Source organism: Hetaerina americana, unplaced genomic scaffold, assembly GCF_022747635.1.
Source record: "Hetaerina americana unplaced genomic scaffold, ioHetAmer1.1.p SCAF_7, whole genome shotgun sequence".
In the NCBI taxonomy this organism is placed as follows: domain Eukaryota; kingdom Metazoa; phylum Arthropoda; class Insecta; order Odonata; family Calopterygidae; genus Hetaerina; species Hetaerina americana.
In genome coordinates, this window is record NW_027287316.1 from 44,903,658 (window position 1) to 44,916,834 (window position 13,177).

Here is a 13,177-nt window from a genome sequence, read left to right on the forward strand (position 1 = left end):
AAAATTAACTTCTTTTAATTCACCAAACTTAACAGCCAATGATAATTCATTCATTTCTTATATTCAAAGAATGGTGCATGTCAGCAACACTCATAATTTTGAGCCAGTCAGCCAGGAGAAACTCTGTTGCTTTCGATCAGCTGATGGATTGATCATAACATTTATGATGCTAGGGTGATCTTGGACCTGAAAATGAACAATTACAACGTTTTTAATGAAATTAGTTTTATGTAGCTCGTTCAGTGGTGAAGATTTTGACTTATTTACCCGCCTCCTTGAAACATTATCATACAAGTGTAGCATCTATTATTATTTTACTCACAGAAAGAGAAGCCCTGATAGCTTCCTTCAATTCTGGTATCGTTTCACAGAAGTGGCCCTTTTTGCCAAAGAGTCCCATCATGGCTTCATAGTGTGTATTAACGGACAAAGCTGTGGGTGGATTCCTGAGTAATTAAAAGATTTTATGTACATATGAGAAATGGTGCATTTGATATGGGGTGAAGTGTTTAAAAGATAGCAATTAGTGTATGCATATTTAGAACATTGATAATATTCTTTTTAGTGATGTTATACGACTGACATTACTGGGTGTGTTCAAGACGCGTCATTTACGGAGACTGCCAAATTCAACTAAAAATTAAATTAAAATGCCATATCATGTTTATTTTAACTCTTCAAGTCAGCTTTTACACCTCCCAATGTAGGGTGTTTGGTTGGCTACTAGCTTATTCTTGTGATGAAATTTGATATTTCTTTTTCTGATTGTTACTAAGAGTAGTCTTAAAGAGTCAACAAATACTAGATGAATCCACTACCTATGAACTGCTGCCATTATAAGCCTAACCTACCTCAAATAATAAAATCTTTTAAAAATTATCACTTTTTAAAAGAATATCTAAATCAGTAAGTTATTATACATAGCTAGTAGTATTACCTGAAGTAAACATGCCAGTTTGTTCATTTTAATTTAAAGAAGAACAATATGTATTATATTTAAGATACCCTACCCTTTCTTGTTGTAAGAATATTAAACTTACGCCAAAGCTAATTCATCCTGAGACTCCTGTATACTCGGCCAGTCCTCCTTAGTAAATCCACCATAGATTCCATTATTATTCACAATTATTATGATAATTGGCAATTTGTACCTGCAATTACAAAGTGAAGCAACAGTACATTAATATCACATACAATTAATGCATATTATAATGATTGCTGAAGATAAAAATTCACAACTAATTGATGAATATACAACAGTCACACATTTTTGCTTACCTGTAACACTACTTTAAAAGCTTAACACTTTCTTTAAAACCTTTAACATAACTTCAAAGCGAAGCATTATATTTAATAACACAAAAATATCTCTAAGGAGATGACTAGTTATAACATTAGGATAATGACCTGTGCCACGTATTAGCTCTTTGCTATAATAAAACATACATTCAATATAATGCAATACAAAAAAAGTTAACCAGCTAGGAAGTTTTATACTCTTATATTCCCCTTTTGCCGATATAGGTATTATTGTCAAACAGCAAGTTCTTTGATAATAAATTGAGAAGCTTCAGATGTGATGTGGTGGAAGTCAAACATAATGAATTACTGATCATAGCACTTGTCCACTCGATAAGTGGAAACGTGCTATGATCAGTTTTATTCTTTCTCTGATAATGCTAATTTTATTCTTCTTAGATATATCCGGGGGAGGTACAATGAAAATTTTCTTGCTGATGAATAGCAATGAATTATTTCCCATGATGATCACCATTTCCTCTTCCTGCACTACCTGATGCATTTCAGGGCATGGCTCATAAGTGAAAAGGAAGTTTTTTGCTGAGACTACACACCACTAAAAATACATATTCTTTACTGCTGAGGGAGCTAGTTAGCTACTAGCTAGTAAACATTACAATTTCACTCGTCATGACAACAGTTTCAATGATACACTTGAAGAGAAACTCAAATTAAGTTTTCTTTATCTGTTAAGTGTCACAGTGACTCTATTTTTAGCTCTCCAGTACATTTTTAAACCTGTGCTATAACTACCAAGCATTTAATTATAAGAAAACATCTTGAAAGAATAAAGAAGTAACTTTTAAACAGGGCGAATTATGTCCGGGGAACATTTACCTTCACCAATCATTCCATGAGAAAATTACACTGTGATAAAGTAGATATAATTGTCTCATGGACTAATCTGTAATAGAAAATATTCCCTGGTTTTGACTAACCCTATTTAAAAATATACAACATTAATTATAGTAATGTGCACCCTTGTAAATTTATATGCTAAAAATTTCATTTTTAGGATTTGACATTACTTTTACAAACCTCTAGTTGATGTTTCATTGTGGAATATTTTTCATAACTATCTTTTCTATCAATCAGATTTAAGGGCAAATAATGTGAAATGAAACATCTATAAAAAAATCAAATGTATGATACAATTCACCTTACCTAAACATAGTTTCAATTTCCATGCCAGAGAATCCAAACGCTGAATCACCTTCAACACATATTACTCTCTTGTCTGGAGCATTTTGCCTACACCACATACTGGCAGCTACTGCAAATCCAAGTCCTACACCCATTGTTCCGAATGTTCCTGGTTGATTAAGTCATTTTTATTTAATATTAAGCTTCATAAGGAATATTTTTAAATCGATGGACGTAACTTAATTTTGTCATAAATTACTGATGAATGCTTATCTTTTTATAGTATTTCCTTAAAAAACCAAACAACTCTCTTTAAGTTTTGTCCCTTGGAAAAAAGTTAAACCTACTTCAAAAATTTAATAATGAATATACTGTCCGTCATTCTGCTAAGTCTCCAATAAAAGCTTTTCATTAATTTTGAGTAATCTAGGGATGCATTCTCAAAGTAAAATGGATGCTAAATTTATTTTTAACACATGAACTATTGAAAACTAACCTGCATCAAGCCGATGCCTAGGCAATGTGTTTAGTAACATAGTCCGCCCAATATCCATAGTATTAGCACCTTCACTCACAATGACACTGTCTGGAAAGAAAAAGCATTTCAATGTTGTACTTGGATGTGAAAAATTTAGATGCCAATTCACCATACACTCAAAGTTAAGGTCTGGGCACTATGGGAAAGTAAATTACCGGTCTATTTTACTACAGTATAATTTGGTTTCTGACATTAAACTATTACAAGAACAGGTATAATAATACTGTTTTATAATTTCCCAAGACAAATTGTGTTGAATACCACTTACATATACATTTATTATTTAAATGAATATTGTCAACTTACCCAAGAAAATAAGTTTAACTTACAATACATTTAATGACAAAGTTTTAGTACTTTTCAGAGATTTCAGGGGCATATTTACCGCCACAATACTTCCATGCGCGCACCTCACTTAGCAAGTAGGCATGGGCATGAGACAGAGAGATGATGCAACTTAAATATATATTTTATAGGTAATCAATTTCTTTCAGTAATGTTTGCCCTCATTAATTTTTGGCATATGTTTTGCCTCTATATACGACTCATGCCTAGGAAAAGTACAACGATAAAGAATAATTGCAAAGCCTTAGTAAATCATACCATTGAGTTATTTAAGAGAGCCAATTGAAACATTCACTGTTCCTACAGTGAGCTTTGGAACCTTTTCTGAATTAATTAAGTCACAAATTCAAAAAAATATGGACAACTTCCAACAAAAAGTCAAGAGGTAGGTTTTCCACAACATAATGAAAATAAATTAAAACATTTGTTATAAATAATATAGCAACCCTCATTGCATCATCATGTTCCCAAATTTTCTTTTGGTAATCACACTTGTGGCATCAAGAATATTCTTTCTCTTTTGCCAAGGGAACAACTTAAATCTTACAATACAGATTCCATTATACCTTAAAAAATTTATTGTCAAAATCAAAGAATAAGATTTTTCATATGAAACAACCAGTAATGCACAACCATAATAAAAGGAAATTCCCGTGCTAATTCTTATTCTTCTGGTGCATGTACCAGAAAAATGAAGTGCTCGAAAATAAGAACTAGAACAAGGGAATTGCAACACACCAACCCAAAATAAACATAAAACAAAAAGGAAGGGGTGATAGAGAGAGAATAGCTGCCACTACTACAGATTAAAATTCTTATTTTATCAAGGAAAAAACCTAATCTAATCAGGAAAAAAGGTCTTATGTTTGTGAATGTATCTCCTAACAAATGAAAAAGGTGTGCATATTTGCTTCTGTTTGGCCTTGAAACTATTTGAACTCCTATATCTGCCCACTCCCTGACAAAGAACAATTCTCCATAAGAGCCAGTTAGCCTGACTGCAGGTGAAGGAAGCAGCAGGATACTACTCTGCGTACCCTACCCTTTCCACGACAGAAAGTGGACTGAATTTAGAAGTCATATCTTTCACCGTCATAAAAGGGGATTATATGCCAGCTGTAACACTAAAACACTCATGCCATGAAATTGGCAGATAGAGAAATACAGGTTTCAATCAGAAGTGAAAGACTGGCAAACGAGAGACGAGGCACTCAGCCATTCCCGGAGAATGTAGACTTTTAGTGAGAGAGGAGAAGTTTGGAGTCAAGTACAGAGAGGTTATGATGACATCAAACATGTTGCATTGGTATGATGTGACATTTCACGTAATCCTGCCAGCCATATGTGAAGTTACAGCTCCTCATCATCATCGTTGGTACCAACTCAAATATTCCAATTTACATGTTCAGCCATTAAATTACCACAGTAATCAACACAAAATGTTGATTTGAGAGTTGAAGATAGAGGTCACCTAATAATAAATCAACTGGCACATGAAATTTAGACATCACAGTATAGGTGGGGCCAGTTCCTTCCCCTGTGAAACCTGTGGTTTCTCATGAAAATCTGGTACCTAGAAAATCATGCCACTTGGGAAAAGCTGAATTATACAATGAAACACAAGGAATAAATTTGAAGCCTAAATGATAGTTTATTGGAATGAAATTTGGGAAAAAAAGGCAATCAGATCCTGAAAGATGTGAAAATTTCAAAAGATATGCAAAATCATTATCGAAATTTTCAATCAAGTAAATCATAGTCTTCATGACATATCTCATTAGCAAATCAATCATCATGACTACCCAATTTTAAGAGGAACTTACTCCGCTGCAGAGAAATGCATTTCATAAAAGTAAAAAAAAATGTACCTCTGTACCCATTATATTTTCATTTTGCACAAAACAGATAATAAAATAATTGATTGATTCAAAGAATAGCCTAACTAATATTCAATCATGGCAACATACAAATTATTAAATCACTAAATATTCCTAAATTCACTTGCAGACAATGTGTAAACATATGTACATATTTATTCTAAGATGTGTAAGTAATATTGAAAAGAATACATAAATAAACGAACTATCAAAGGGATATACAAAAACTGAAACTTACCTTCAGGAATGCTTCTGTGAATATTATGCAGAACTGTGTAATAATTCAAAGGTGTGCTTTCATTGTTTATTGAATCCTGAAAAATAAAATTTTAGTAAATAAATTACAGAATCATCACGTTACTGTAACAATTTTAATGCATATGAACTTGCACAAAAGAGGAATAATTCACTTTAATAAATGCATCAAGTACTCATGAGCATTAAATTGTGATACAAACCCCCATCTACTCCTGGGAAACTGTTTGTATTCACCATTGGTCATTCAATCCTAAGATTGGTTCACTGCAGCCCTCCATCCCACCCTATCTGATACTAATTGGCTTACTTCCTGGTATTTTATCATTCCTTCCTGGGCTTATTTTTCGCGTAAGTATTTTTGATGCATGTGACACAAGACTCAAGGTTTGGTGTTCCTCACATTTTTCTGTCCTCTTCTTTGGTATCGCAATCATGACACTCCTTTGAAAGTCTTCAGTCTTTGTAGCTATCTTTATTATTCCATACAGATTATCCTTGGGGTTTTGTTTCAGAGTGACTTTATGATTTCTCTCTTGATTTTGTATTCTCCAGGAGCTTTGTTTTTCTCAAGGTCTTTCACTTCTCTATCGAATTTGCTCCTCAGTATGTATGGGCCCTGGTTTTCATCATGCGTTTCACTCTCGTCCCTCATCAGATTTTCATCCAGTGGCCTTGAACCATGGTAGAGTTCTCTGATGTAATTGCTTCCATCTATTTCCAACATCTTTACTTTTTATCAGTATATCCCTGTTTACATCTCTGATGTAATTACTTTTCATTTTCCTTTCTCCGAAATGCTTCTTCAGCAGTTTGTATTCTGTGTCAGTATTCCCTTTCTCCATGTTTTTGCTGATTTCCTCGCAGCAGCCTTTTAGCTATTTCTCCCTAGCCTTTTGGCATTCTCTGTTGACTTGGTTCTTAAGCTTCTTGTAGAGCCTTTCCTCATCACCATTCTTGGCAAACTTGTATTTTCTTCTTTCTGCTATTAGTTCCCTTATCTCCGTCATGATCCATGGTTTTTTTTCATGTCGACTCTCTTTCTCACCAGTTTCTCTTCTGCAACTGCCCTCTTCAGTTCATCCCATCTCTCTTCAGAGCTCCTTTCTCCTTCATCACCAAGTTTGCTGTCAATTGCCTCGGTGAATCTTTCTCTGTTGTCTTTTTCCACCAGCAATTTATAGTCTCACCTTGGCTCTTGTTTGGTCTCCTTGATGTTCTTGCAGCAAATTTGGCTCCCCATGATTACAATGTCATGATCGCTATTTATGTCTGCACCGGGGTAGCTCTTGCACTGCTTCACCTGGTTCCTGTTTCTCCTTCTTACTGGTATGTAGTCTATTGGGTATCTCGTGATATCCCCTGGCATCTTCAATATGTTCCTCCTTCGTCGATGTTGTTTGAAGAGGGTGTTAGCTAATACCATATTCTTATCGCTGCAGAACTCCACTTGTCTTTCTCCTATGGCGTTCCATTTTTCCAGCCCAAAATTTCTGCTGCTTCATCTTTCTTTTCCTTCTCCTACGACTGCATTCCAGTCTCCCATTATAGTGAGATTTCTTTCCCCTTAACCTATCCGAGGACTTCTTCCATTTGCTTGTACACCTCTATTTCTTCTTCTGTATGGCTAGATGTCAGCATGTACTCAAGACCCGATTGTGGTGTCTGTGGGCTCTCCTTCCAGCCTCACCATCAAAATTCTCTCGCTGCAAGGCAATATTGCCTTTACTCTTCTGCCCCATTCTTCTTCAGAATGAGGCCAACACCGGCCATACTCTCAAGTATATACTTGGTGTTCATCACTCCAGTAGTTGTCTGCTCCTGTCACTTGATCTCGCTAACTCCCAGGATGTCTATACCCAGCCTCTTCATTTCTATCTTGGCGTTCTCTAGCTTTCCATTTACATTCCATGTTCCATCCTGCATCTGTCTTTCCTGGCTGATGTACCCTTCCCAGTAGTTCCCACCCAGAGATCTGATTGGGAGACTATTTTACCGGGAAGGATGCCGTCATGTCATAAATGGGTAAAGTACAGGGCTGCATCTCCTCGGGAGACTAATGCGGAGGTTTCCTGTTGCCTTCTGTTGCAGTACTTCAGCCGATTCCGTGACCTTCACTCTTGCCTGAAGCTGTAGCTGTTGATACTGAACCGATCCCCTTGATCTGCGCCATCAATGCCTTCTACTGAGAGTTGTTTCCACTCAGTATTGGGGTCATTTTGTGTAGTCAACCAAAGGTAAATATTTCCCGACAAAATAGCCAGAAAAATATTCTCCATGCTATGGTCTCGAATCTGTGACCCTAGGTATGAGAGTCAAACATGCTACCACTTGTCCACCCTGGTCCAAAATCCTTGTATTGATCATGCTTTTCCTAATCTATGCTGAACCATAATACAGCCTAAATGAAATGTCAAGGAATGTTCCATCTGAACCTATGTCTACTGCGGTGTTTAAAAAAGGGGATAGTTATAATTAATTCTTTGTTTCCACAAACAACTACTTTTTTCTCCCTGCATTCATCATTGAGTCTTCTCTTTCAGTTTGGAAATCTGAACTTGCAAAATGTTACGCTTTTACTGTTCCAGCAGAAGCAGTTAATTCCAATATCACTTAAAATGACAACATATCTCTTGACAGACTAAGTTACATGTTATTTTTTCAATTTGTTTAATATTAATTTTTAAACGTTTAAAGAAATTAAAAAGTGAAAACTTTGCAAAAAAGTAAGCACAAATACAGGATGCATTCCTAAGTGAGAAATTATACTTCATATTTTTCAGTGTTAAAGCTACTTTCATAATTCATCTGATTGTATGAATAAATTTCTGGTTCTTATATTATTTATAACCTTGTGAGATATGTGGCCTTAAAAATTTAAAATGAATTTTAAAAACAATTGTTCCCCAACCTCATTTCACATTTTTCCAATGAATGCAGAAAGAAAAGGTAGACCTTTATAGCAAAATACATGTTTACCTGAACGACCATTCGGTTTTTTTTGCACTTTTCCAACAAAGTAGTCCACCATGGCGAGTATGCGGGAAAGCACCAATTCTTCTGAACAAACTTTGTGGTTAACTCTCTAGCCACCAAACCAACATCTCCAAGAAGAGATACTTCGGCAGAAGTACTGTTGTGGAATTCCTCTGGACAAATATCCACCTGAAAAATACAAACAAGTGAATTTATGTTACAAACTAGGCACATTAAACTGACATTTTGGAATTTTAAAACATATAACTTTTCTAGAAAAACTTGCTATCTTCCATTAGTGCACATTTTTAAGCAACAATTAACTGGAGCTGTTCCATATCATTTTCAGTTAAAATTTCAAATTAAAATTATCAGCTGAATACTAAACGATGATTGATGATAAAGAACTCCAAAAACAGATATTATAACCTATAAATACCAGCTGGATAATTGAATTAATGAAGCACTGCAAAATTACACCTCCATAATGTGATATCAAAATAGCAGAATGTTTGTCACGGCAGTGCTACAATGAAATAATGAAAACTCTGGAATATCAAGAAATCAAAAGGTCTGATTGTGAGGATTTCCTAAATAACCCAAGAAGTTTAGGAAATTTTTGGATTTTGTTAGTTTGCTTTCCATTTCCTTATTAACTGCCAACTCTTTTTCCTAACTTAATGGCATATGAATAGCCATTAACATAGGTTATATATGTGATTTTACTCACCACATCCTCTTAAGAACAAAATTTAAAAAAAATTATTTAATGCCCATAAGATCATTTCTCCAATTTCTTAGAGAGTACGTACGCTATCACTAAATCCATCTCTAAACAAATGTTTTTCCTTTATCTTCGGACATCATTGTAGATTCAAAATCTCCTTTAAATGCATTAACCTTTAACTCGGCAAAAGATATTACCCTTCAGAAATCTGGAATATACCTAATCAAATGCCTCTCACCTAGCTACATACATGAGTGGTCTGAAAAGTTTCCGACCTAACAAAGATACAAGACATTTTTTCTGAAATTTTTGAGGTCGGAAACTTTCAGACCACCCTTGTAACATGACTTAACAAACTAATCGCAAACTCCTCATTAGATTCAAGGAACATCCTGCCAACAAACAAAAATCTTTGACCTGGGTGCACTTAAGCCATGATGGATTTATTGCCTGATATACATCCAAAAAACTTAAAAGCATTCTAAAAATTTGGCTAGTTTATGCACCAAAGAGATTCTCAAAATCACCACCTATTCTATCAATGATCACTGAGCTTACTTCAGAGTAGACTTGACCCCATATTTCACAGTATATTATGTTTATATTAATCAGGGTTATACATTTGTTCATCCACAGATTCTTCGAGCATTAAGATATCCACTGACAGAAAATAATGCTGGCTGTCATACAAATGATTAGCCATTGCACGGACTTTGTCAAATAATTCATTTTTATGCAGCCTGAAAATCAAACCTCACCTGGATAAATTTTACATCGGGGCTGAACCTTGGCGGCTGCCCAAAATGAAGTATCCAATTCAGTCGTGCTCCAAACAAAACAATAACATCAGCATCAAGCAAAGCTGTGGTTCTTGCGGATGCTACACATGTTTTATCCAAGTCACTCACTACCCCTTTACCCATTGGGGTAGGTAGAAAGGGCAGATTAGTGAATTCAATCAATTTTCTTATCTCATTTTCTGCACCAGCATATGCTGCCCCTGATTACAAATTAAAAGTGCTATATATAACACAAAACTACTTCAAGATTTCATCTTTACTTACACGGATATAAATGCTTAAAGGTATTTTGTAATTAATTCACTGATTATAATTAAAACAGAACCGCAATCAGAACTCAACATACTACACAAATAACCTAGACATTGCTTTTCTTCAACAAGTTGTAGAATCATTAATGGTTCTCCTGGATCAGTCTTTAGATAACGGGTCTACACTTGGAAGTTCCTCAACCAATTCAATGGTAAAAATGTCACTTTTCTTTGATCCATGTGACTTATTTGTAAATCCAAACAAGCTTTTTCAAACATGGACTTATCTGGTATTATTTTGTAAATTATTTTTCAGGAATTCTCCAAAAATGACCATGGGTCATTTAAACTTTGATTTTAATTTGACTCAAGTGACCAGTGCTTTGCAAATTATAGGATAAAATATGTCCATTTTAAATAATTCTTCAGGATTTGCTGGTAGCCCATCTCTTTCCTTATATATGAATATTCTTTTTTTCAAGATAGGACTGTATTCAAGTGTAGGATCTGTGCTTTTTTTGGAATGCACCCATGGTAATTGAAAGTTATATTTTTGATTGTGATGTAAAAATAAAATAATTGTATGGTTCCAATTTTTTCGATCTTCCACATTTTTTATTGAAATACTTTCATGCTCAAGTAATCCAATAAATAAAGGTGGAAAATTATCCATGTGTTTTTCAATCATCATGACAGGATTTTTTAAATTGACTATCTTTTTGTCTCTCGCACAGCATCTTCATACACTTTCCCCATGGAGATGTGATTTGAGGACACAAATTTTACTTCCAGGCAGGAAGGTAGCAGTCAATGAATTCAAATATATATATTCAAGTATTGAAATGTCTTCTCATTGACTAGATAAGTAATATTCGAAAGGCGCATTCATGGTCTAAATTTTTCAAGAGCGAAACATGTTTCTCCAGAGGTTACTGACCATTTCAAGAAAGCCTCATAAAAAGTACCTTTAGGAGGCATGGGTTTAATTTTTAAAAAATACTTAAGTTCATATCCTGGCTACTAGATCAATATTTGGAAATACTTTTAAAATATACTGAATTATATACTCCAGTCAAAACCATAAGGGAATACAGTTATTAACTACGAATTGAGATATCGCACATGAGTCCCATGTTGAATGTTCTAATGCCTTCATTTTGACTGGGTGAAACTTTCCTTAAATTAGTGCCCTACCAAGAATAGCTGAAAGTTTGTACATTATCCATATTACTAGTAACAAGATGAGGAAAAAATTATTGACTTAACAGCTATAAGAAATGTATCTATAAGTTTGATTTCATATTTACAATCATAAAACATTATTTAATAATTAACTTTGTGCTCATTGTAAACGCTATTTTTAGAGGAAAATAAATTCGAACATTAAATCACCTTTGCCGACTATTACCAGAGGCCGTTCAGCTTTCATAATCAATGCTGCTACCCGAAGAATATCATCTGGATTTGGATGACAAATAGGCGGGGAAGCTACAAACGAATATTTAAAAACATCGCCTCTATTTACATTCTGTGTCAATATGTTCCCGGGGAAGTCCAAGTAGCATGCACCTTTATGAAAGTGGAAAAATAATACTTCAAGATGGAATTTGTTTTAAACCTATCGAAATGATCACCATTGGTTTAATTATAAAATGCCAAAGTATATTGCTTTGAAATCTGAAACTACTCCCTTTTAATCATTTATGTTAACATACCAGGTCTCCCATAAGTTGCCAACCTAATCGCTTTTTCAACATGCAAAGGTATGAGCTTTGGGCTAGGTGGGCGTGCAGTGTATTTGCAGTACAGCCTGCAAGCTTCCACTTGTGGGTATTCCTGAAAGCCACCAATAGCCTCATGATCTTGAGGACATGAACCTCCAATGACTAACAAAGGCCTTATGATTGAATATCGACGATTCGAAATTCCGAGAAAAAAGAAAAATATGATCAACATTGATCATTGAAAATCCATGTGGTGCACAGCAGCTGAAAGCACTTGATGCTTCTTCAGTCACACATGGCAAGAAGTTTTCAAGGAATAAAGGTATATTACCAACAGTTTACTTGAGCATTAGCCATTCCTCCGATTACATGCAGCAGCCCCGGACCTGAAACGACCAAGCAAACACCAGGCCGCCTTGTAAGGTAACCAATGGCTTGAGCTGCGTAACAAGCTGCCTGTTCATTTCTCATTCCTATATATTTTATTCCGACTTGCTGAATTGCTACACTCAGCTCTATAACTGGAATGCCAACTATTCCAAAAACATATTCAACCCCCTATAAAACAAAATTTACCAATGTCATGATTCATATCAAGCACAGATGCTATTATAGTCAACCAACTTCAATTTCAAGAATTACTTGGTCTTTCAAGGCTTCGGCCAGGATTAGATTTCCGTCAACTTCTTCTGACATTATGGCACTGACGCTGACAAAGTTCCGGTCTTCTCAAAAACAATTACGACGCCGTAAATTTGCCACTCATTCAGTTCAGAGTTGTTCCCGAGTTGCCGGCACAACTGACAACATCAGTCGAGAGGAATTTGAAAGCAACCTATTCTTGAATACGATTAAACATGATAAGCAGGTTTTGACGATAAGCTCAATTTTCGTTTCGAAATAAATGCGATGTTGTCAAATGTATATTTTCATTTCAACACGTTTCTTGAGGATATTTCTGTTTATTCCGCAATGCACGCCGACCATCATTCTATTATCCAAATTAATCGGATTGACATTGGTTGATACAAAACTACATAATAACCGATCGATGAATACAAACATTGACGATGAATGACTTTTTTACCGTATTATTTGTTTATTTAAAAGATTATTATCAAAAGAACGTTCCAATTGAGGTGCAACATGAATTTATAACAAGTTTGTCTTTTGATATAATTATGGAACTATGACATTTAAATTATGTGACATCTTTGGCAAACAACATGGGTAGTAAACACC

At 34.9% G+C, this 13,177-nt stretch overlaps 1 protein-coding gene across 1 annotated transcript; it reads right to left on the reverse strand.

Moving 5' to 3' along the window:
- Positions 1-14: 14 nt before the first annotated feature.
- On the reverse strand, positions 15-12,846 carry LOC139696717 (2-hydroxyacyl-CoA lyase 1-like). The gene is made up of 12 exons (XM_071595555.1): positions 12,578-12,846; positions 12,267-12,493; positions 11,927-12,108; positions 11,604-11,780; positions 9,919-10,160; positions 8,437-8,622; positions 5,441-5,516; positions 2,939-3,028; positions 2,464-2,611; positions 1,041-1,151; positions 323-446; positions 15-186 (listed from the first exon to the last, which is right to left on the reverse strand). Exons 1-12 carry the CDS (start codon positions 12,629-12,631, stop codon positions 91-93), a joined length of 1,713 nt encoding a protein of 570 aa, XP_071451656.1. The 5' UTR covers positions 12,632-12,846; the 3' UTR covers positions 15-90.
- Positions 12,847-13,177: the final 331 nt, after the last annotated feature.